This window comes from Centruroides vittatus, unplaced genomic scaffold (assembly GCF_030686945.1).
Source record: "Centruroides vittatus isolate TY-2023 unplaced genomic scaffold, ASM3068694v2 contig_202, whole genome shotgun sequence".
Taxonomy (NCBI): domain Eukaryota; kingdom Metazoa; phylum Arthropoda; class Arachnida; order Scorpiones; family Buthidae; genus Centruroides; species Centruroides vittatus.
Genome location: NW_027121249.1, coordinates 378,088 through 404,261, shown reverse-complemented (window position 1 = coordinate 404,261; position 26,174 = coordinate 378,088). Strand labels below are relative to the sequence as shown.

General features: G+C 30.4%; 2 protein-coding genes across 2 annotated transcripts in view; one reads left to right on the top strand and one right to left on the bottom strand.

The window, feature by feature from the left end:
* Window positions 1–26,174, bottom strand: part of Cyp18a1 (Cytochrome P450 18a1) — a 172,232-nt gene that overhangs the window by 30,654 nt on the left and 115,404 nt on the right. The window lies entirely within an intron of this gene.
* On the top strand, window positions 11,472–12,152 carry LOC136970565 (general transcription factor II-I repeat domain-containing protein 2-like). Its single transcript, XM_067265013.1, has one exon. The coding sequence runs from the start codon at window positions 11,472–11,474 to the stop codon at window positions 12,150–12,152; it is 681 nt and encodes a 226-aa protein (XP_067121114.1).

Here is a 26,174-nt window from a genome sequence, read left to right as displayed (position 1 = left end):
ATCAAAAACTTTTCATGTTAAAGGGACAAGAACAATAATTTCAATATACTCCATCTTTAGAAGATTTTAGTGGAAAATTTATTACTTTAATCGAGAAAAATAGATATATAGAAAAAATAAGAAGCGAAAATGTTGAAAATACGATACAAATACTGAGTGAATTATACGGAACAAAAGAATTTCTTAAATCATTTCAAATAATGAGCTTTAAATCACTTCCAGATAAAAAATTATTATTAAAAGTTCCACGGGAAACTTCCGTAAAATTTAATAGACAATTAAAAGATATACTAGGATTCGATCGTTCAGAATATCCTGAAGGAGAATTTATAGGGACCTATCCTCTAGAATTAAATGCAGGAATAACGGAAATATTTGTATATTCTAATATAATAGAATCTCATCACGTAGGCGATACTACTGCCTTGTTGTTTCGAGTAATTCCAGTCATGGGAGAAAACGATCAACAAATTGATAAAATTTATAATACTCAAATATTTTTCCTGGTTCGAACAAATCACATCGAGACTATTTCTATAGACATATGATCGGCGACTGGTGAAATCATAATTTTTACTTCTGGAAAATCGCTTTTGGTATTATGTTTTCAACAAGTATAAAAATTCATTTTCACAAAAGAATCATTTATTTAATAAAATGAAGCTTAAACCGGAGGACTGTATCGCTAATTGTTGTTCACAAACAGGGGGGATTATTAATCCCGATCCTTTATTTCAACAGAGATTTTTACAGTCAGATCCTATATATCAACAACTCCATTTTTTTCCAATCAGGAAGAGGTCAATATTTTAAAAGTCGACCGATCCAAAGAGGATATGGGTTTTTTGGAGACATGTTTAGACAAGCAATACCAATCTTAAAAGATGCTGGAAAATATATTGGAAAGAAAGCTTTAAATGTAGCAAAAGAAATTGGAACGGATTTACTCAGTGGGAAACCGTTAAAAGATGCTGCACTATCGCAGATTAAATCAATGGGAAAAGAAATAAAAGATGACGTCAATTAAAAAGTTCAATGTGGATCAGGTAAAAAACGAAAACATCGAAGAAAACATGTAAAACGAAAGAATATTAAGAGGAGGAAAGAAGTCGATATTTTCTCATAATGGATAAATTTTCATGTCTTTGTCTGAAATCCAATTGGATTTTTTAAAACTATTCCCACACAGTTAGCCGTAGAAAATACCATACCTAGTATTTTTTACTCTATTGCCACTATCACCGATCAAAAATCTCCTATAGAATTTCTAATACCTGGTTCGGGTGAAAGCTTAATAGATTTGAGCAGCATTTCGATTAATGCTCAGTTATCTTTTACTAAACAAAATGGAACATCTACGTTGGATACAGATCTTGTTACTCCGGTAAATAATTTATTGCATAGTATGTTTTCACAGTGTGCCGTATGGTTTAATGAAAAACAAGTATCGTCGCATGTAAACTATGCATATAAAGCAATAATTGAAGCTCTGTTATTTTCTTCTGAAAAAGCGCAAAAAACTTTTTTAACAAGTTCTTTTTTTCTACAAAGATACTGCTGGATTTTTAAACAAAACCGATCCGATTAAAGATGCTAAGAATGAAGGATTAATCACTAAGTTTAAGAAAAGTAGTAAAAGCCAAGTATTGGATCTAAATGGACGATTTCATTTCGATTTTATTAATCAACCTAAATTATTGATAAATGGAATTGATGTTAGAATCAAATTGGAACGATCAAAAGATGCTTTTGCTCTAATTGCATCCGGCAATAATTATCAGATTCGATTAAAGAATATTACACTAAAAGTAAACAAAGTAGAAGTTAGTCCTAGCATTTTAATTGGAATGGAAAAAGCCTTAGAAAATTATGTAATTAAAATGCCTTATCAACGAGTTGATATTAAAGTATTTACTTTAAATAAAAGTATTTTAAGTTCAAATATTGCAAATGCAATAACTGGTCGAATCCCAAAAAGAATTATAATTAAATTAGTTCGTAATGATGCGTTTAATGGACAGCTCTATTTAAATCCTTTCAATTTTGAAAATTTCGATTTAAATTATATATCTGTTATAAAGTATTCAATTTTAATTCCTTCTACGCCATATACTCCTGATTTCGATGAAAAAAGTTATGCTCGAAGTTATGCAACATTATTCAAAGAGATGGGTGAAATTCCCTATGGAAAATATGCTAATATATTATATTCTGACTATGCCTAAGGATATATGTTTCACGTGTTTGACTTAACCCCTGATAAGGCGGTGTCAGAAAACCACACAAGTGTTTTAACACAGGGGAACATTAGTATTGATTTAAAATTTAAAAGATCTTTACCCGAAACAGTTAACGTCATGTGCTTTTTAGAATATCGTCATACAATAGAAATCGATCGAGCTCGGAATATTTATGTCGACTTCTAAGAAAATGGATACAATTACTTTATGGAAACTAGCATTAGAAGATCCGGAAATTAGCAAGACATTTGGAGGAGTTTATCCATCGGATTTATTGCCTCAAATAATCGGAAAGAAGCGACGATTTATAGTTAACACTGAGAACAGTCGAAAGCCGGGACAACATTGGATCGTAATATATTTTAAAAATTTTACCTGTTATTATTTTGATTCCTATGGACTACCTCTGAGCATCTCCACAATTATAAGATTTATTTGTCGAAATTGTGATCGAATATATTGGAATCGCTGGGCTTTACAGGGATCGTATAGTCCTGTCTGTGGACACTTTTGTCTATTTTTTCTCTATAAAATATTAAGAAATCAAGAGGTAAGAGAATTGCATCCTTTCACAAAATTGTTCAACCACGTTTACGTTAGATCTTTTGTAATGAATAATTTCCGTTTTGGTCAACTACTGTCTAATATAAAAATTAAATGTAACCAATGTAATATTGGATTAAAACTATTTTAAAAATTAAATGTAATCAATATAATAATACTGAATTTAAAAAAAAATTAAATGTAATCAATGTAGCTCTAGTTTAATTAAAAATTATTTTTAAAATTTAAAAAAGATATTTTATTGAATTTGAAAAAATAAACTAGTGTTAGATTTATCAATCTATGTATTGAAAAAAAACAGAAAAATTTTACTTACTGCTTCTATACTTCTATACCACTTCTATTGCAGATTCTATGACAAAATATCATTTTTTTTTCTATACATCTGCTGACAGAAATATTAAATATTACTTTTTGTATTTTAATATATTATTCTGGATTTAAAAAATAAATATAATCAATGTTGCTCTAGTTTAATAAAAAATTATTTTTAAAATGTTTTATTAACTCTTAAAGAAAAGTATTAAATTTATCAATCTATGTATGAAAAAAAAGAAATATTTTACTCATTCTTTTTATATCCCAGATTCTGAAAGAAAAAAAATGTTATTAAGTCTTTATAAGAAAACTAAAAAAGAATATTATTCAAAATTTGAAAAAGATACTCACCTTCACCAAATAATACAATAAAATCACCAAAATTATCAACTATTATATAATTTTTTCTTCTTTTCTTAAAATCGTTACAGGTATAACACTAATAAGTTTGATTAATAAATTTTTTAAATATTAGTCCATTGATTATTACTTCATATTTGACTAGATCCCATGTTTTCAAATCTGCATAAATATGACAATTAAACAATCCATAATTATTTATTTTTTTGATGTTATTGTAGATCCAATCTGGATCAGGATGTTCTGGAAATTATTAACTAAATTAATTATCTTATTTTAAAAGAGTTATCTTATTTAAAAAATAACAATCTTTGCTAAAATAGAAAAAAAGGTAGTTACCTTGTTTTTTTAACGTAATCCACTTCCCATTTTCAGTTTTAGAACTTATTTTTTTTTCGTTATCATCTATTTGTGGGATTTTAATAAAAATCCATTGTTCTTCTTCCTTTTTTAATCCATTAGAAATTTTATTGTTTATTTTTAATTTATATTTAATATAGTTTGCTTTTTTTATTAAGCCGTTCATGATTCGAATAGTCAGTAAAAATATAATTTAAAACTTAGCATCACATGTAGAAATGTATGTTTTTATATAACATGTTTTCAAGTATTCTGTTGATTTTTTTAAGTCATTAGTATAAGTTGATTGCTATTAAATTACATTTTCTTTTATAATTCATCTGAAGATCAAATTTTTTCCCTAATTGCTATTAAAAATTTCAATACCGCTTTTATAATTGACATAAACTTTATTGAAGAGCAATTTTTTTCCTCGCTATTAAAAATTCAATACCGCTTTTATAATTGACATAACTTTATTGAAGAGCAATTTTTTTCTCGCTATTAAAAATTACAATACCACTTTATAATTGAAATGACCTTCATGATATGATTTTTGCCATTGTTTTTATTTAAAATTACTATCATTTACATCAAAGTTTAATAACCCTTATTAGTTTAAAATTACTATAATTAGTTTGCATTAAAGTTCAATAACCCTTACTAGAATTATTACCAAAAATGATATAAAAGTGAGAGGAATAAACAAGATTCTTTAGTTCATTACTTGGCTCTTTATAAACTTTCTCTTTACAAACAATCCAAGCAAAAAAATGTCTATGGAAGGTAAGTTAGTATCTCTTTAGATTTTGATTTTTTTTTAAATAAGAAAATTAAATTATTTTTTTTCATAGTTATTCATTTTTTATAGATTCACAATCGTTATTTGTTATTGATAATCCGTTTGTACCTAAAAACGAAAATTAGCTAAAATTGATGATGCATCAACAGAAAAAAGAAAAAATATGATTTAGTAATTTCGAAAGACGAATCAACTTTTAAAGCAATCCACCATATTCTGTCTATATATCACATGGTTATAACTTAGAAATCAAAGAATTCCAACAGAATCACTATATTTGTCTAGCAAAGACCTCCACAAAAAATGAGATTCAAAATCGATTCAACATTCCTGTGAAAGAACTTCATTTTTTCTACAAGCCTTAAATGCTGTTCAAAAATATTTGGAAGATTACATATAAATAATTGAAAGTTTACATGTAAGTAAATTCTTTGTAAAATATTTTTTTAAATGATGTAATTTAATTGATAGAATTATTTTTTAACAGAAATTCTCTCTCTCTATTGAAAACATCACTCTCTTTTCAAGAAGAAAAAAAGAATTAAAATTAATGAAAGTCATTTAGAAATCATTGATTCATAATAAACTAGTCCAGGTAAAAAATTAAAAATGTTTTTGTTAGTAGAATCGGCTTTTCAAAATTTTTTACAGTGTTATGGTATATCTAATCTCAAATATGTTGATTCAACCATTTTTTTCAGAAATATAAAATCTGAATTATTTAATATAATAACGAATTTTTGAAATGATTATAGAGTTTGATTTGTTATAAGCCTTAAGGTTATAATGTATAAATGTATAGAAACAGGAGATAAATATGAGTTTAAAGATTTTTTTACAAGTAATGCTGAATGAACTTTATCTCCATTTCTAGCTTGGAAACATATTGAGAATGCAATAGAAAAAATTCTAGGAGATATATCAAGTGCCGTTACATTTGCTAGTGGATGGATCATATATAAATTAGATTTCATAAATGTTCATAGATCGGAATATAATGGTCATGTTGGAGGTTGTGAATCTATAATTTTACCCAAAAAATTACAAAACAAATAATGTCTTTTAAATATTCATTGTAAAGACGATAAATGTTTTGTTTATTGCATTCTTGCATCTATTTTTCCATTAGCAAATAATAAAAATAATGTATCTACTTATAGAAAATATTTAAAATTTATTAATTGTTCAAATTTAAAATTTCCTGTTTCATTAGATAAAATATCGATTTTTGAGAAATCAAATGCTATTTGTATTAATGTATATGGTTATAAGGACATTGTTGTTCCTTATTATATAAGTAAATTTAATTTCGATAAAAATGTAAATTTATTATTATATCAAAATCATTATTTTTTAATACGGAACATTAATAGACTTTTACACGAAAAACAAAGGTCACTTTATTACTATTGTAAAAATTGTTTAAATGGTTTTCAACGCCAATCAAGTTTAAATTTACATAGACAAATATGTACAAATTTCAAATTTCAAAGACTATCAGTTCCTAAAGTCGAAAAATTTCATTCTTAAATTTAATGCTTTTTTTAAAATGCTTAAACATCCCATAGTAATATTTTGTAATTTTGAATGTTTAACAGAAACAGTTTCTAATGCTATGCAATCGACAGATACTAATTTTAGTACTGTTACACAAATTCATAAACCAATTTGTTATGCAATAATTGTTTTGGGTAAAAACGATACAATTATTTATTCTAAATTTTATTGTGGAAATAATGTTTTAGATAATTATCTAGCTAGACTAAAAGAACTATCAGAACGCCTTATTAACGAAATAAAACTGAATATTCCATTAGATCGTCGTACAATTCCAAATTTTATTAATCGAGATAAATGTAATATTTGTGGAAGAAAGTTTTTTTTTAATGATGTGAGCGTAATTGATCATAATCACTTAAATGGTAATTATCGTCAGATACTTTGCCAAGAATGTAATTTAAACTTAAATCTAACACCCTTTATCCCTGTTGTTTTACACAATTTTTCTGGTTACGATTCACATCTAATTTTAAAAGATATTTCTAAAAGGTATATATCCTCTCTTAAAATTATTCTTGTCAATATAGAAAAATATACTACATATACTTTAGATTGCTTTTAATTTTTAGATAGTTACAATTTTTTAAATTTTTCTTTAGCAAATTTAGTTGATATTTTAGGAAAGTCAAACTACAAATTCTCGATCTTTAATTATTTTTTTTCCCAGTAATAAAAATAGGTATCTATTGAAAAACAGGGTATTTTCCCATATAGTTGGTTCAATAATTCTATAAAATTAAATAATAAGTTTTTACCGGATAAGAAGTCACTCATGTAAGTGTCTGAATTTTGAACCTACAGTAAATTTTCCATGACGTCATAGTTGTCGTCTTGTTGTCACTTGCCTAACGACTAACTGTCAACTTTCTACGTGAGAATGTATTCTCTGTTTAATTCTCAGACGCAATTCTCATCATTTTTGCCCTAAAGTGCATCAAAAAGAACAACAATACTACAAGAATTCGGGCAGTTGTCGCTCGGATAGCCTCTCCTGCAGTAGTACTTTTTCCGTAGTGTGCTACCTTCCCTGGATTTTGTGCCAAATTTCCCCGGACCAAGGATATCAATGCTGAATCGTTGCTAGTGCCAACGCCGTAACCGAATCGCCGATAGTGCCAACGCCGTAACCGAATCGCCACTAAAATCTACGAACATCTTTCCCAAGGTATTTATCACCATGTGAACTCGTTTGTAAGCTCTCTCTCTCGAAATCGCCTTGCTAATGTACCTGAATCCTGTACAAAATAAATATATGTTATGTTTTGTTAAAATGGCTTCTGTATTCTCGTGTCCTCCATCCTGAATCCAAACGCCCTAAAAACGCGACTGCTCGCGCGACCGATCGTAGAATCTTTGCGGTTTCCATGTCAGCCAAGACACAGTGGTGTCAGACCTGACACGAAACCAAAGAGGTGCCGACCCCCCAGTCACACATAAGTTTAGAAAAATATGATTTAGCTCATCTTGTATAGAAAGCATTTAACTGTACAAAATTTTTAGATTATTTGCATTTATATCAATTTACTGATACAATTTTACTTGCAGATGTTTTTACAAATTTTCGTAATTTATCATTAAAGTATTACAGTCTTGATTCAATTCAGTTTTTAACTTCTCTAAATCTAACATTTATCGCTAGATTAAAAATGGCTAAAATAGAACTAGATTTATTTACTGATTTGGATATGTATCTGTATATAGAATCCGCGATTCGCAAAGGGTTGTCATTGGTCAGAAAAAGATATTCTAAAGCAAACAATCCTTACTTATCGCAAACTTACGATAATTCGAAACCCTATAGTTATATAGTGATAATTGATAGCAATAATCTATATGGATTAAGTATGGTTCAATATCACCCATATTCAGAGTTTCGTTTGTTACGAAAATCCGAAATTGACAAATTTAATGTTATAAATGTTTCTTCAGAATCCGAAATAGGATACATACTCGAAGTAGATTTAGAGTATCCAGTTTCGCATCATAATCTTCATCACGATTTTTCTTTAGCTGTAAACTATGAAAAAGTAGAACTTGAAGTTTTATCTACCTATCAAAAATCGCTTTTATCTTCTTTAAATCTAAATTTTAACAATAATATGAAAAAATTAGTTCCCACTTTAAATAAATCGCACTATATTACATATTATGAAAACTTTATCTAGAGAAAGGTTTAATTTTAAAAAAAATCTATAAAAATCTTTCTTTTAAACAAGCACCATACTTAAGTCCATATATTTTTTAAACAATGAAAAAAGAAAAGCTAGCAAAAGTCAATTTGACAAAAATTTTTTTAAATTAATGAATAATAGTTTTTATGGAAAATGTATGCGAAATGTTCGTAAACAAATTAATTTAAAAGCTGGATTGAATAAAGATCAATGTAAAAAATATCTGAATGATTCAGCACTAAAAAATTTTCAAATAATCAATGAAGATTGTGCTATTTTCAGATTAAAGAGATTAAATTTACTGCTTAATAAACTACTATATATAGGTGTTTATGTGCTAGAATCGAGTAAGCTACACATGTATGAAACATATTACAATGTTTTCAAAAATTACTATAAAAATAATGTTAATCTCTTGTACACAGACACCGATTCGCTAATTTTAGAGATATTTACCAACGATATTTATCTCGATTTTAAAAACAATTTTCCTGACATATTTGATTTTAGCAACTATTTTCTAGAGAGTCTAGACCATCCATTATACAGTGAAAAAAATAAAAACAAATTAAAATTTTTCAAAGATGAAGCTAAATCGAAAGTAATATCAGAATTTGTAGGTTTAAAAGCTAAAATGTATTCAATTTCTGAAAAATACTGTGAGAAAAAAACAGCAAAAGGTATAAATAAATCAGTTGTTAAATCAACTTTTTATCATGATCTATATAAGTCAACTTTATTAAAAATACAGCAACATCGTCATAGTCACAAATAATTAGTAAAAATTACGTGATCACGACCCTATTTCAAAATAAAATCTCACTTTCTGCTTTTTATGATAAGAAATATATTTTAAGTAATGGAATAGATACTTTATCTTATGGTCATTATTCTATATCTTCATAGACATTTTTTAATACTTTTTTATTGATATTTTTAATATTATTCATGTAAATGAAGAAATGTAATCATTTTATTATTATTTGTAACGCTTATTTTTTAAATGAAGAAATGTAATCATTTTATTGTAATGCTTATTTTTAAATCTTAAATGAAAATGTAACCATTTTTATTATCATTATTGTAGTCTCTATTTTACATGTTCTATATTCCAATAAAAGAGAGAGAGAGAGAGAAAGTTGTTGTGATTATTTAATTATTTACACTTGCAACATTAACATTATCGGGAAAAAGTATTTAAAACTTCTTTAGAAAAATAGATACTAACTCAATCTTAGTGATAAAATAACATCAATTTTTCCAAGAGAAAAAAGTAATATCTTACCTTGTCGAACAATCTGTAACTTTGTTCAATTATAAATTTATCTTTAGCGTCATATCATTTATTTAATCATCATCTGAACATTTCAATAAAAGAGAGTCTTGTTTTTTATTTCAATGAAAGAAAGCCTTGTTCTTTATTCCAATTTAAAAAAAACCATCGCCATATAAAAAACTTGTCACCAAACATAAAAAACTAATTGCCAGACATAAAACACCAGTCAATTTATTTAATCACAATCACAATTTAATATTTTTGTCAACAGATAGCGCCACAAAGTATTAAAATATTTTTGCTGTCAAATGGGTCTTAATTATTGATGTGAATATAATTTTCAGAAACAATGCAATTATTAAAACATTAATAACATATTAGTTCTCTTTTATATAAAATTAAAACTGTAATGATCGCTTTATTTAATTAATATTTTTTGGAATCTAAGAATTGTTTTTCAAAGTCTTTATCTTAAACGATATCTTTTGTCTTGCCCAAAGTATATTTCATTTAAAGTGTTTCCCGATTTTAAATATTACTCGTGTAAATGTCATTTTAATTCTTAAATGATTAGATCCTTATATTAAAAAGCTATATTAAAAAAATATTAGTTTACTTATATATAAAAAATGTTAAAATATTTCAAAAACTCTCATTTAAATCACGCGGAAAAGTATAACCGAAGGGGCATCAAAAAGAGGCATCCTACCCATCAAAACCTTTGATGGGTAGTAGAGTTTTTGGAATACAAAATATTTCAGAAACGCTCGAGCGATTTACCGATTATTGCGAAATTCGTCGATTTTTAGCCCCTGTTCGACGTCTTTCCTGCGAAATCGCAAGAGTAACTAGGATAAAAGTTATAAAATGTTAAATTTTTACAAAATTATCCCAGAGTCTATCATATATACCAGGGATGGCCAACACGTAGATTGTGGTCAACCGGTCGACCGCAAAGGTTTTGAAAGTAGCCCGCGAAGCTAAAGTTGAACAATTTGCTTTCACTTAAATTAATGTTTAAAAATCTTAATTCGATAATTTATTCTTACTATAATAGACTGCAGTGGCATAGCTAGTGCTCTTTGGGCCCGGTGCGGAACTAGATTTGTGGGCCCCAAAAAAAAATTTTCAGCACGGGTGTCCTTTTCCGTAATGGTAATCGGGAACGTCCAAACGAAAACAAGTAATTTTTTTCTATAAATTTCGGCTTTTGAATTTATTTATTCTGTTAAAAACATTGCGTTTAGACGTTCAATTTCTTTCGTTTGATGAATGATGCGTTAGGTATTTTTTTGTTCTGTTTACGTAAATGGACTAAAATATTTTTGGTTTATATAGTGTATAACTAGATTAAAGTTGAGTTGCTGGTTTTCCTGTGTAATAGGGGCCCCAGCTCGAGCATTCCCAAATGCCAAATTTTGCTTTGTTCTGATTGCTGAGAAAATTTTTCAGGTCTTTTTACTTGTGATTTTGGGGGCCCCATGGGCCTGGGGCTCGGTGCGGACCGCACCTACCGCACCCCCTAGCTACGCCACTGATAGACTGTCTGTGCAACGTACTCATACTGTTTGTATTTATCCCGATGAACATTGCAAATGAATGTTAATTGTAGCCGCAACACATGCGCATATTGCAATTGCATAAAATGGCGCAAAATCATTTGTCAGACAGTAACGTGACAGCCCCTGGCTTCAATCCACTTGTTACTTCTTGTTTGTGCACTTGTATTTACTTTCAATTTTAGTTTTTTTTAATTTATTCATACAGTGAACAGAAGCAGATATGTTAGTTTATTAATTATTGTTTTAAATGTTATTAATATTTAATCCTATTATTTTAGAATGAATAAACCAAGTACAGGCCAGAAAAAAATAAAAACTTATCATTATCACAGTGAATGGGAAGAAGATTATTTTTTTACTATGATGAAAGATAAATGTGTGTGTTCTATTTGCAATGCAACAGTAGATTTGCCTAAGAAAGCAAACGTTGAAAGACATTTTCTAACAGTTCATAAAAACTATGAAGAAGATTATCCACGTGGTACTGCGTTAAGAAAGGCCAAAATGCAACAACTGAAGGCACAATTAACTGCGCAACAAAGTAGCTTTTTTAAATACAACACGAACTCAAAGACTGCTACGATTGCCTCATTCAAAGTTGCTGATACTTTAATTAAACATAATAAACCATTTCAAGATGGGGAAGAGGCTTTTATTAAAGCTGGAGAAGTGTTGCTTCAAGATTTTAAAAATAAATCGGAAATAATGGCATCCATCCAAAATATGTCGTTATCGCGAAATACTGTCATGCATAGAACAGAAGGAATTAGCCAAAATCTTGAAGATATTTTACATGAAAACATTAATAAATACATTGTATTACCACTACAGTTTGACGAATCTACGGACTATATCGGCACTGCACAATTATATGTTTTTATTCGAATGGTTTTCGATGATATGCCGGCCACAGAAGAATTATTAACTATTATTTCAATGCATGAACGCACAAGACGTTAGGATATCTTCGATTTGTTTAAAAATTATGTTGCACGTACAAATTTTCCAATTTGCAAGTTGGTATCAATAACCACTGATGAGACTCCGGCAATGATTGGTAATAATAGTGGCTTTGTTGCTCTGTGTAAAAGTGATGACGACATTCCAAATTTCATAGATTATCATTCTATTATACATACTCAAGTGCGATGTTCAAAAGTATCGAAATTCGATCATGTTATGGATGTTGCATTTAAAATAGTAAATTCCATAAGATCTAAAAATTTGTCACGTCGTAAGTTTCGCGCTTTGCTGAAAGAATGCGGCGATGAACATAGTGAACTGTACTACCTACTGATGTAAGATGGTTAAGTCGTGCTACATTTTTAACGAGATTTAGAGAACTTCTGCCACAAATACGCTCATATTTACAAACTAAAGGTAATTCATATCCACAATTAAATGATCAAGAATGGCTTCTTAATCTTGTTTTTTTGCGATGTTACTGAAAAATTACACCAATTAAATCTGCAACTACAGGGTAAAGGTGAAACAATAATAGATATGATAAGCATTTTGAAGTCATTTAAAGAGAAACTAAATATGCTTGCAATGCAATTAAAACGTCATGATTTAAAGCATTATCAAAATCTGGCTGATGAGTCTAAAAATATAAAGAATCTTACTTACAACAAATATGCCGATATTATTGCACTGTTTCTAAAAGAATTTTAAAGTAGATTTCTAACGTTAAGTGAACTTGAAGATATTGCCAGTTTTTTGTATTGCCCATTTAATGACAACATCGATGTTGAAAGTGTCGCTCAGAAACTAAGCAACATTCTCAGTACTACAAATTTAGCAGGCTTGGAAGAAGAAATAACAAATATTAAATGTGACATAAATCTTAAGTCACTGGTTTCAGATTGTAATTTTTGGAAACTGATAAATGAAGATAAATATCCAAATATTTGGACAATTGTTGCACGTTTCAATGCCTTCTTTGGATCAACATATTTATTTGAATCCGCATTTTCATTTATGAATGCGATCAAAACAAAAAATCGATCGCAATTAACAAATCAACATTTGGAATCATGTTTGAGATTTGCCTTAAGTTCATATGAGTCAAATTTTGAAAAACTTGCTGCACTTATGCAATGTCAGATTTCGTCCAATTAAACTTTTTTATTCATTTGCTTATTCACAGTGTATTTTCTTAAGTTAATACGTATTTCATCTCAAAAAATTAAAAAAATTATAATTAACATTTTTTTCTTTATTTGCTAAAATTTTTTTGTGTATTTATTTCTTTACAATGTAATTTTTTAATTTAATAAATATTATTGTGCTTCATAAAATAAAAAATTATATAATTATTTGTTTTCTTTATTTGCCATAATATTTTTTTAGTTGAAATTCTTGTTATTTATTAATTAAAATATCTATGAAAAATTTGAAAAATCCTAAAATTGTTTGCCCGTATTCATAGTCGCCAGCAGACTATATTTTACCGAAAAAGTAGCCCCTAAGGGATAAAAGTTTGGCCACACCTGATATATACTACTTATGTTTAACAAGTAATTATCTTATTTTTATTCTAAGATATAGCCCAAAGAAATGAATGTGTTATCAAAAAATATTTGCAAATTCTTTGCTTTATATATTCACAATATTTCCATTTATTGCATTTAATTAAATATAAATCCTGCGATAAAATGATTCTCAAAATAGACACAAAATAGAATATTATCTGCAAATCCCGATCCACATTATTTGCGAACAAACCATGGATTTGTTACTGAAATGTGAATTTTTGTGTTATAATAAAAGAGCGATTATAATGAAAGATGTGAAACAAATATATTTCTCTTTGTTATATCGTTGCTGATGTCTATTCATATTTGATTTGAATGCAAGATAAATGCCACAAATAGTACTAATGAATGGTTTTTCTCCTAATTGTCTTTGCTGATAAGAATATAAATTTAAGTATATATTTGATTTATGGTTGAAATATTTGTTGCACGTATGATATTGATACGGTTTCTCTGCAATGTGTATTGTCTGATGAAAATTTGTTTTAATATTGAAACTTTTGTCGCGTGTATGTAATTTGTATAATTTCTTTTTAGTGTGCATTCTATTCTGATAATTAAAGTTAAAGAAATGCTTGTAGATATAAACGCACTCAGTGCATTATTACTGTTTTACTTTACTCTACTTTTTACTTTAGAATTTAATTTAACATATGAAGATATGGACAAGTATCTTCATATGTTGAATTAAATTCTAACTTTGTAAAACTTTCATATAACAGGCTTTGCCTTCGTTTTGTTCAATTTCTTCTAAGCTGTTGTTCTGAATCTTACAGTCAGATAAACAAATCTCAAGGCAACCTTCGCTCTTGTCGTGTATTTTAACTTCCTGTACCTATAAATTGGAAAATAATTAGTTTCGATCATAAATTATCTTAATAGAATAGCTTAGTTTATAGTATTTTTCGGAAACTGTTCTACAGAAGTCAAACTCGGTGTCCTTGCTGTACATTCTTCTCCACGTGCAAATAATTAATTAGTTGAGTAAATAAATTATCAATTAGCTTTGTTAGAAATCTGAAAGCCATTAAAATACTTTTCATAAAAGCAACATAAACTTAACAGATTTGTTGTTTGTCAATTAAACCATTTGCTTTTAAGAGCTTGATTCCTTATTGTTATAGGCAGCAGCTATTAAAGTGGAATAATGTTTTAAGTGTCTCATACAGAATTACTGAGTGCAGTAAAAGGGCCTTTTTAGAGAGCCCATTAATGATTCTGCCAGGTCCACAATGAGGCAGCCGGGTAATGAGGGACAGGAGCCGACATATCCACTACGGTAAGACCACTACCCGAATAATTTCTGGGGATTTTTCGACCTGACTGGAGACGATCTGGAGTCCCACAGAGCGGTAGGCTGACACCTTAACTGCTCGGCCATGCGGTTGTGTTTAAAGATGAGACGGTGATGTTCTGGCGTGAAATCGGTAAGAATCTCCCTATCCTTGACGTTTATTCGGGGCGCATTTGTAAAGTAAATTATTCATGGTATGACGTTTCAACCCGTGTGCAGCTTCCATATCTACTTCACATCTACTTATATCAGTGGATCTGAAATGGACATAAGCATTTTATTCCAGATTATCGTAGTTACCAAGTATATTGCCTGCGTACGAAATAATGAGTAAAACAGTGGCGTGCCGTTATTGGAAGCGATGGAAGCGCTGATTACACCTTCCAATGACCTTCCCTTGTATTTTATAAAATATAAATTTTCATATTTTAACATACAAATTTCTTTTGCAAATTTCTATACTACATGTGAAAAAAAGAATAAAATTGCTATTGTATATTCGAATAATTCAGTGGCAGAAGGAATGTCGAAACCGGGTCAGTTTCCAATCAGCCAGATTATATAGGCATTGGCACATGCGGTTTACAGAGCACCAACCTCACCCGGTTTAGCTGGTAGAAGCAACACACGCATAAAGCGTCCAATTTTATATCTCGGACCGGTTGTGGGCTGTTAGCCGCCTGCCTGCTAGATATTTGGCCGCCCTTGCCGATTATGTGAATCATGAGTAGACTAGATCAATGGCGGGCAACCCCCGGCTCGCGGGCCAGCTACGGCTCGCGAAAAGTTTCTATCCGGCCCACGAGATCTTTAATAGATAATTAGTTATTTTTCCAATTTAATAAATAGTTATTTTTCCAATTCTTCGTAATTTTCGAAAACGATAAGAGAAATAAATGTAGTAATTAACTTTTTATTTATTTATTTCATATTTGCAGACTAAAAAAATTTATTTTTTTAGTCTGCCCATTATGTATTTTTTCGTACATAATGGGTAATCGGAACAAATGACTAATCGGAACAACCCCAATTTCCAATTGATTCTGATTTTCGACTCTCTACTGTAATTCAATTTTGTAAGCGACTGAAAGAACAATGAATAATTCTTTTTATATAAAAAAAGTTTAATAAATTTTAACATGAAAATTGCAACTTTTAGCATAAAAGATTAATATAAATGACAAGTTTTACTGCATAATACAAAATTGATTTATTTTACCTTTATCTTTTCCTTTATGAAAAATGAATTATAATTCAAATTTAATGAAATTTATATTTATATTTGATTTGTACAAGTGTACGTTAATGAATTTTTTCTCTTCAATATTCGATTTTATTCTGAAATATTAATACTAATAAATATTATTGATTTCCACGTCAGATATTGATACCAGGAAATGGATGACAATTGCCTGTATTGTCTTCTTCATCGGACATTTTCCTTATCTCTGCCTTTTGGCGATATTGGCTTGCAAAGATGTATATGCCATCAACTTACAGACAGACAAAATAAATTCGTATCCATCCATGCCAATTTCGTGCAGCTCATGATAATCGGACACATGTTTAGACTTATAATTCAATATTTTGGAACGGAAGATAACGTTATCGCCTGCAGTCCGACGGTCAACACAGGTGGAGAACATAATGCGCCTTTTTTGCTTGGACTACTTGGCTGTATATCATTAAGTTCCTTTCTTATAATTCAAAATGGCAGAAAGCAAAAATTGACTTTTACACTGGAGATGTCCGGATATAAAGGAGAAAAAGAAAAAATTCGTTTTTATCAACGTATCACGCATTTCTTTATTGCCATCTCTTATACATTTGTGCTATCTTTGGTTACTTTCATTAGTTCCGTTGTCATTTTCAAGAAAGTAAAAATGAAATCAAACAGGTTCAGAGCTTTCGTCTGTTCTATCGTAATGCAAATCAGTTCAATGTATGAATCAACGCTATGGATGTGGACTCTATCAATATGCATATTATGTGGCATAATCATATTGCAGAGATTCAACGCTTTGTCTGTCGAATTACAACAAGCAAAAATGCAGTTGCAGAAGAAGAATATAGATGATTTGATTTGCAAACATTTCGAGCTTTGTGAATTCATCTCTAATGTCAACGAAAGCTGGAATAGATATTTATTTTTTTTGTATGGGATAGCCCTGTATCTTCTATCATTCCTTATCTACAGTTCAATTTTTGGAGAATTCGTTTGGTATCTACAAATTTTAGTTTCTTTTGCTACAATACTTCTCATCGTTGTAGTGACTGTCTGTGCTTTTGCAGTTTCTCGGATTTCGGCATCGGTAATTGAAAGAAGTCACCATATTATTGTTTTTTGTAAAGGTTTTTATTATAACTATTTTAACATTTTACAGGCTTATGATTCCTTTCAAGAAATCAGAAGATTTGCGGGAACATCTAATTCTTTGGCTGACAAGCTTAAGGTATAGTGTGTTAAATATTTAATATTACTTGACACGCAATAACGTTTGTAATTGATATTGAGCAGGTTCTCGATTTCATGAAAAAATTTCAAGAAAATAAAATTGGATTCAGCTGCGGTGACTGCTTCGTCTTGTCAAAAGAATCGCCTATTCAGGTATAAAATATTTTTATACAATCAGCAAATAAATGTAGGAAATATTCACCATTATGTTTCATGTACCGGGTTATCTTAATTAAAAATCGTTATTAAATGCTAGACTTTACAGGCTAACTTTACAGACATTCGGTAGTCCTTATGTTATCAAATGTTGTTCGGTAAGATTTCATGACACGAAAATGACTATCTCAATAAAATATATACACTGAAGAGCATTTGAATTAGGGATACCTGTCTAGTAGCGTGTAGCACCACCTTTCGCCTTGATGACAGCTGCGATTCGTCTTGGCATGTACTCTACAAGACACTGAAAGCGATGGGAAGCCATACGTATTCATGGTCCTGAATAATTTCCCACAAACCACAAAGATTAGATGGAAGGTAGTCGGAGCCTCGAACATCTCTCTCAATTGCATCCCAGATTCGCTCGATTGGATTGAGGTCAGGTTTCCGTCATAGCCAGGAAAGCATGTGCAGGTCTGTAAAATGTTCATCCAACCATTCTAATACAATTCGGGGAGCAATGACACGGGAAGCAATGCATTGTCTTGTTGAAAGACAATCTCTGTGGTGGGCTGTCGAAAACGAACAAACGAGATCAGATGATCGCCGTTGTCCGCGGCAGTTAACCCTGACAACGATGATTTTACCGGATTCGATGTACTCACAGTACACCCTTGACACAATAATGCGTGAAAATTCCACTGTTTCCACTACTTTCGAATTGGAGTAACTCATTCGTCGGGCCCTGACGATTTCTTCACGATCAAATGCGCTTAGAACTTTACTCTTACTGATTTTGCTTCTGATTATTACTGATACCGTTAGCAACATTCTTTACCTTGTCAAACTGCTGCTTACCTCATCTGCAAATCACTTTCACGCTTACGCACAGATCAAAATTTTCGTAATGCCAGCTATCCCTAATTCAATTGCTCTTCAGTGTATAGATACGAATAAGAGTTACACTATCCCTATCCGTTTACATCTATGCAATTACTGGTTAAACACATATAATGGACACTATTTCGATCAGACTGTTTTTATTTTGCTTTAATTGAACTAAATGTTGAAAAATGTGTTTGCATCTTATTTTTTCTGTTTACTACATGTAGATAAATGCTATAATAAAGAGTTTACATTTTAAACGATGCTTAAATGATACATAAACTTATATATAGTAAGTTGAAAATATGAGTAGATGTAAATATCACGATACGATTTCTCTGCGAAGATAAAGATGTAATGTATTTGTCCATGATTTTTTTAAAACTCTACTGTGGCACTAAGAAAGTCTTGGACGAACTTTTTTACTGAGCACTTGATGGATTTAGCTAGGACAAAAATGGACTGGTTCCGATATGACAGGACGAAACATCATCTCACCCAACATTCCTGGGGTTTTGTATGGAGTGAATCCCGAATCTGCAAAAGCGGTAGCCTGCCACCTTAACCAATTGGTTATCTGGTATTTTCGTCCATGTATTATATAAAACTATAAAAATCTGAGAAATTACTTCTTTTAAAACTAACTGCGAATTGCTATTTTGTGGTGATATATTTACATCGAAGAAATTAAGTAATAATGACTCGAAGGACAATTTATTGAAATCGTTGATTTCGTAACGTAGAGGTATTATTCGCAGGTCTTTAATTAAAATTTAAAATAAATTCTTGTTTATTAAAATTCAAACATTATAACTTCCTGGCTGAAATTTCACTTTTGTTTCGTTACAGGTGTTTCACAGTGTTTACAGCATCTTTAATATGCTTTTGCAGATCCGAGAAATACTTTTAGGAACTACTTCTTCGAATTGCCTTTCACACACTTCACAAAATTTCAACATTTCTAATTCGTTAGAATACCCCTAAAATTATTTAATGAAATGGAAGCAGCAGAAATCACAATAGTTATATTTTTCTTTCACCAGAGTACATGTTTATGGAGAGCTTTGAAAATAGATTTTCGGTGTTATTAGACTACTTAACATTCACATTATTGACTTTATGTTAAAAATTATGAAACAGTAAAATTAGATTATAGATACTTTTATCTTGATTAATACACAACCTCACACAGCATTGTTTAATCGGCCAAGATGGTAAATTACTCGTACAGTGTAATATATATACAGCATATTATAATTATTAACATACACAAGAGAAATATACAGTAAAATTCACTAAAAGACACTATAAATTGTGGCAATGAAAAAGTATATTTAACCGTGCTCCCAAAACTGAATATAGTTAATTCTACGACGTGAAACGAATGATGGATAATGGAGCGTTTATACTTGTGAATATGAAAGGAAACATGCCATATTTGTAAGGGCCAAAATATATTATCGATTTACAAGGTTATATAGTGTGCTTAATAAGATTCAACGAAATAATGAGATGATTTATTAGAAACGATACATAATTTGAAAAACTGTCATACTGAATTTGATTTTTCTGGGTTATCTCTGCTTTTCGCTAAAAACAAAGAGAAGAACTGAGCTGCTGAGAATATGGCCGAGGCTCTAGATTCTGGTAGAAAACGAGAAAATAGTTAGCAGAGAAACATAGTTATCAGGTTTAGCTTTCGTTATAAAACTTTAGGAAACAATTTGAAAAGAAGTAGAACTGATATGAAAATGGGGAAAAAGCCACTGCTGTCAGAAGCATTGGAATATGAGTTGGCATTTACGAATTTGGAGTGTTTCACATATTACAGTTTTCTTGATTCCCAAAAGAACTGGGCATTGTGTTTTTTCACAATCAACAATATACAAACTTGTGACCAGAGAGTCGGCACCAGACCTGTGATGTCTATGTCAGGACTGACACCACTGTATCCTTTAAGGCTGATACAGAAACCTTCGGCTGCTATTCCGATTGTGCGCGAGAGGTCGCGTATGTAAACACTTGGAGTCGGGGATGGAGACAGACCGAGAGACAAAGCAGTTGAAAGAAGTGCACACTTCAACTTATTTATAAATGAAAAATACTTGTTTATTTATATAATTTATTTACACGTATACATAGGATAACAGAGAATTCTGTTTAGCTTCAAAGAGTGGCTTAAATCGGACAAAGCTATATAGCGTAACATGATTTTAATATTACGCGCGATGCGAAATACCTTGATTGAAGCGTTGATTGTCGAGATCGTAAATGACAGGATTGTCCTAGATGGTGGAGAGAATACGAGTTAGTTATGTAGGCTTTTCAGGTTCGGAGAACAGGAGAAACGGAAGGGAACGGCGATCTCGAGAGATCGGTGAAAGAGGAGACAAAAGGATCAGCAATGGAGACTCACATAAAAAACGAGGTAGGTAGGCGAATTCCCGCACTCTTGTCGACTTTCTTGTCTTCGATTCAATCCTTTATTGTGGGTCATCCCCCTTTGGGTTCGATGCTCTCCTTTTAGCCACGTTACTAAATTCGACCAATGGTGAATATTTGTTGTTAGATCCTGGTAACAAATTCGACGAGCCCCCTGGGAAAGGAAGTGACTCAGGGAAGAGAGATGCGATCATCCTCCAGTGAGTAAATTGAAAAAATTTTGGTTACGTTGGGTTTTGAACTAATTTAACATTCAAAAGACAAAAATTTTTTTTCAAAAATTTCAGCAAATCCGGTCTCTCACAAAATGCTTTTGTTTAAACTCAAAAATGGATTTGTAATGGGTGCACTGCTTATAAGCTAGATGATGTCGATGTATTTATTTGCCAATAGTGTGACAAATATTAATTAACCATTGAATTCCATTGGCATTAATTGAAACAGTGAAAAAGCCCTAATATGAAGACTTTTACAAGTGATAACTTCAGTCATTTTCTAATTAATAACAATGTGAGAAACGGGGGCTGTTCTCCAAATGCCACTTAATCGGCACAGTCTGCTAAAGACTGCCAACGTTGTCGTCGGATGGCTTTAAAACTGATAGGAGGGCAAGTTATTGAGTGAGGAGGTGCGATAGGTAAGTCGCTAGGTGTTCTTTCGACCGAATAAGACTGACAGACAGCTCTTTAATGTTTAAGAAAAATAAAGGTTATTTTATATCTAAATCTATACCATACATATGGATCGTACAATGAAAGGTTAAATCCGCATTTAACCATCCATTGTATGATCCATATGTATAATAAATACAGATGTTTACAAAAAGAACAGCGACTAATCTAGTTCCTATGCCACGTGCCTAATCTCGTGACTGATGTGAGAGAGAGCTCACAAATCTAATTATAAAAGATTTAATTATACACTTCTATAGTTTAGCCGATGTGACGCTTGTCCATTCGTATTGAAGCTTCGAAGCCGATGAATGTCATCCAACTGGAGTCTTCTCCTGGGACTGGAACGAGTCTGTTCCATGGAGGTCCGGGAGACTAGAATGGCTACAATCAAACATATAACTTCCTGCGTAACAAGCGCCTAACTTCTGGTGTTTCCACCTTTTATACGATTTTCGTGGGAACTTAGTCATGTGATCTTCCGTTGTTTTGAAAGCGAAAATTACTTTTGCAGGTGTGCAAGCTTGACAATGACTTGCATTGACATCAGGGTGTCACTTTTCCCTTCTTTCACCATCGGATGTTATTGTTTCACAACGGCGTGCTAACTTTCCCATCCATTTGTTTCTAGTTGAGTTGTAATTCAATTCGATTCTATTCGAGGGTTTTCCTAACGAGCGCGGTGGTTGCTTACATAAGAATTTTCGTAGAAACTTGTTAAAATAACTCCAAAATCTCGTGGATCTCACAACAATAATCACTGCTATGTAGATGATTTGTTTAAACATGATTTTATTTATATGAATATATGTTTCAGTTATTGTTTTTAGGCAACCTGATGTTCTTTCTTACCATTAAATGTAAGTGGGTCTTGTTTAGGTAACTTATCTCAATAATTTTTTGTACACTACTAAATAACAGACGTTTTTCAATCACACTGCAGTTACATAACCAGGTGTAGTCCTGTGTAAGTCTAATACTTATCGCATGACTTTCTTCTATTGATCGTAGATGTACTGTACATCGGTCAATGCATTATGTATGTAGTGTAGGTAATACTCTACTCTATTAGAAAGAGATGTAGTAAATAGAATAAATGACTGATATTATTAAATTTAAATGTTCAGAACATATTATTGATAAAATTCATTATCACTAACTTTTTTGATATTTGACAATATTGTTGAAAATACTGGAATTTCTCGACTACTTCAAATAATACTTGAATTATTTCTATTGAAGAATGTAAGTTGTCAATACAGATTTTCATTTAAAAATAAACATTGTAACGAATAAAAGATTATCTTTAACCCTTTTGCTACCATCTTTTTGTGTAGTGAAGCTGTTTTTATACCGAAAAATGATAATATGTGAAAATAAAAGAAATCCGTTTAAAAAAATTCAATTTCCTAAATTAAATTATTAAAAATTGAATTTTATGGCTACTTTTTTATTTGGCTCATTTTGTGTTGTTTTGTTGCCCAATGTTTGATGTTTTATTCTGTTCATCTTTGCATAAATTTCTTTTCTCACGTATAGTTTTTTACATGTTATGAGTTTTATAGATTCATCTTTTAGTGTTCAGTATTTTATTTGATACGTTTTGATGTATTCCTGTTTTTAGAGATTTAATTGTTATATATAAAGAAATCAACTGTTCAAACAATAGAAAAAATTGAATGTAATGACAAAAAAAATGTAAAGCAATTTGGGGAGAAACCTGACAAGTCATGGTAAAATTATTTGAATATCGGCTGTAAAAATAGAAAAAAAGACACTCTGGTTGATTTAGAAAGTACGTGTTAGTGAATTGTTGAATGTGTTATAGAAGAAAAATGTACATGGACTGAATTGGTAAGATGATTTGAAAAATATAATAAAATGTCAGCGATGTTGTGTATTAATTTCCCATATTGTTATCAACGCAATTAACTACAGATGTGAAATGTGCGTTGTATTATAATTACTGTTCTTCTGATACGACATTGAATATGGCACGACCATGTATCCATTGTACAAGAAAAGATATTTTTAAGTGAGTTATTAAACAATGTATTGAGCCAATGTTTTATAAAATTATATCGTAACGCATTACTAAAATACAATTTTATATACTAATTAAAATTGGCAAAGACTCGATTATTACTTATTAAAAACCTTAAATTAAACATTACGATATTAAATGAAAATAAGGTGTAAAAATAATGTTACTCATCCTGATTTTCCTATCTGGCGTCGGGAAGAGAAATGTCCAAGTATAATTCCAAGTTGAACGTCGTTAACCTGAAAGTAATATTCTTGTAGAAATTTGAAAAAGTTCTATAAGACGAAAGATGACAACTTACACGATTGATTCTTCTTAAATTATAAATCAATTGATGACACTGACCGTGGCGGTAGTGTTCCTTCAACTGTTTTATTTCACTTCGATACTGAATATAGACCTAACCGATTAAAACGTCGCCTATTTTATTTATATTTGACAGGATTTTGCTGAAAAGTTTCTGAGGAGAAACAACAATAAAAATCTTATTTATTTCGGCACCAAACAATATGAAAAAGAACGATTGTAAAGTATTGTTTGTTGAGTATTACGTCGCATCAAGCGCGTCACTTATTACGTCGAAATTTTTACGATAAACCACTTAAGTCATTACTACAAATATTCAATAAGCTTTCAATTTCGTATAATTCGGATACGAGTGATTATCTGTGCGCGACATTTCAATTATGCTTACAGTTCGTAACGTCATAAGGAATAGCGTAACGATAATTTTCTGTTAAAAACTTTTAGAGAATGCACCGATGAAAGAAAATAAAACTGTATTTTCATTTCAGTATGTTACGATATTACCGAAAACGAAAAAAAAAATTGTTGCCGTCGGACTGTTCGGAGTTCGAATGTTTTCGGAAAATACGTCACAGTGTGGCTAAAGTTTCGAAATAGTAGTGTGAACGAATGTCGTCCTGCAACACACGTCGCGGTACACATATTGTCCGATAGAAAGAATAAAGAGATTGTAATTCGGAGATGGTAATAAATTTGCGTGAAAATGTCAGTGTGAGTGGCGAATTGGTGGAAAATCGTGTGCATTATAGTAAATTATATAAATATCTATAAATTATATTTTAAATATAAGTTTCGTAGTTATATTATTGTTGAAAATTGTAAAAAAAAACAGGGCCCTAACAATTTCTTCCGCAATCCAGTGGCCAAGCAATTTTTAAGACTTACAATTGGAAGACATTTCTATGTTCGTTGTAACTTGAATAACTTATGTTTATTAGACAAAATTGCGTTGGTTAGATAAATATGAACAAACGGAATTCACTACATTGATTCAGAGCAGCAGTTTCCATACTTTTTTGATACGCATACCCAATTGGCAGCCATTTTCTTAAGTATTTTTCCATTTTTCATTTTCGCTAGTTTTATTTCGTGTGTTCGACAAACGGGTGTGCTTTTGTCAATTATATAGCAGTGTACTGTACAATTAAATGTAAAAAACAGTTTTGTTAAAGCGAAAATTGTTTCAGTAAAAACAAATAAATATGATAAATTATAATTGCATTTTATTTAAGACTAACCACCCAATTCCGTAGCGTGGTTAAAAACCTTAATGTAGCACCGGAATATAATACATTAGCTTCTTTTTCGCATACTCTTAAACCACTCAATGCGTGCCACTCACTCTCACCATCCTTCTCAACAGACGATCGGAATGTCACAGTCGAGTGTGAAAAGTCACAGTAGAGAAGACCCAATTAAATAAACTTGCAAACATATGACAATTTCAACTGTAATAGAACAAATAACAAAACGTCTGCATAAAATGGATAGATTCTACACGAGAGCATTACGAGCGACGATCATTATTTCATTAAACCGTCTGTTTGGTAGTTTTGTAGTCAGATCGATCTTGTTTTTGCTACTACAGATCAGAGTTACTACTACTATTGATTTTCCAAAAAACGCTTGTTCCGTCAGACATTGCAAAGTTTTCAACAGAAAATTTTAAATTTAAATTTAAAGTATTTATTCTACAAGAATAATATTTAAAACTATCCGTGTCTTATAGATTTAACAATTTAAATAAAATATTTTTTCTGAATATTCAAGAATTTCATGTAATTGAAATAGTTTATCATTTGCATATAATCATTGATATTTGAATTCTTATTTGAAATATTAAAATATACTCCAAGTGATTTCAAGCACAAGGTTTTGTCAATTTGAAAAATGTCAAAGTATTTTTTACATTACGATGTTTTTAAAGGCAAATTTTTGTATTAGTGTTTCCAATAATATTCTGATCATAATACAATCGACCAGTAAAACTCCACCAATCGACCAATAATTCAAAAATAAACAATAGTAACAAGAGCTTAAACTGGTTAAATTTAATACTTTATTTGCTAAAAATTACAAATATCAATTGAGACTAAAAAATGCTTACAGGTAAAGAAATAGAGGAAAGCTGCTTAACTAAGTTTTCCATTACAATTAATACCTTCTTGATTAAACGTAGGTACTGAAAT

Excerpts from the sequence above, each read along its gene's own strand:
- LOC136970565 (XM_067265013.1), top strand. The coding sequence starts at position 11,472 with ATGAATAAACCAAGTACAGGCCAGAAAAAAATAAAAACTTATCATTAT.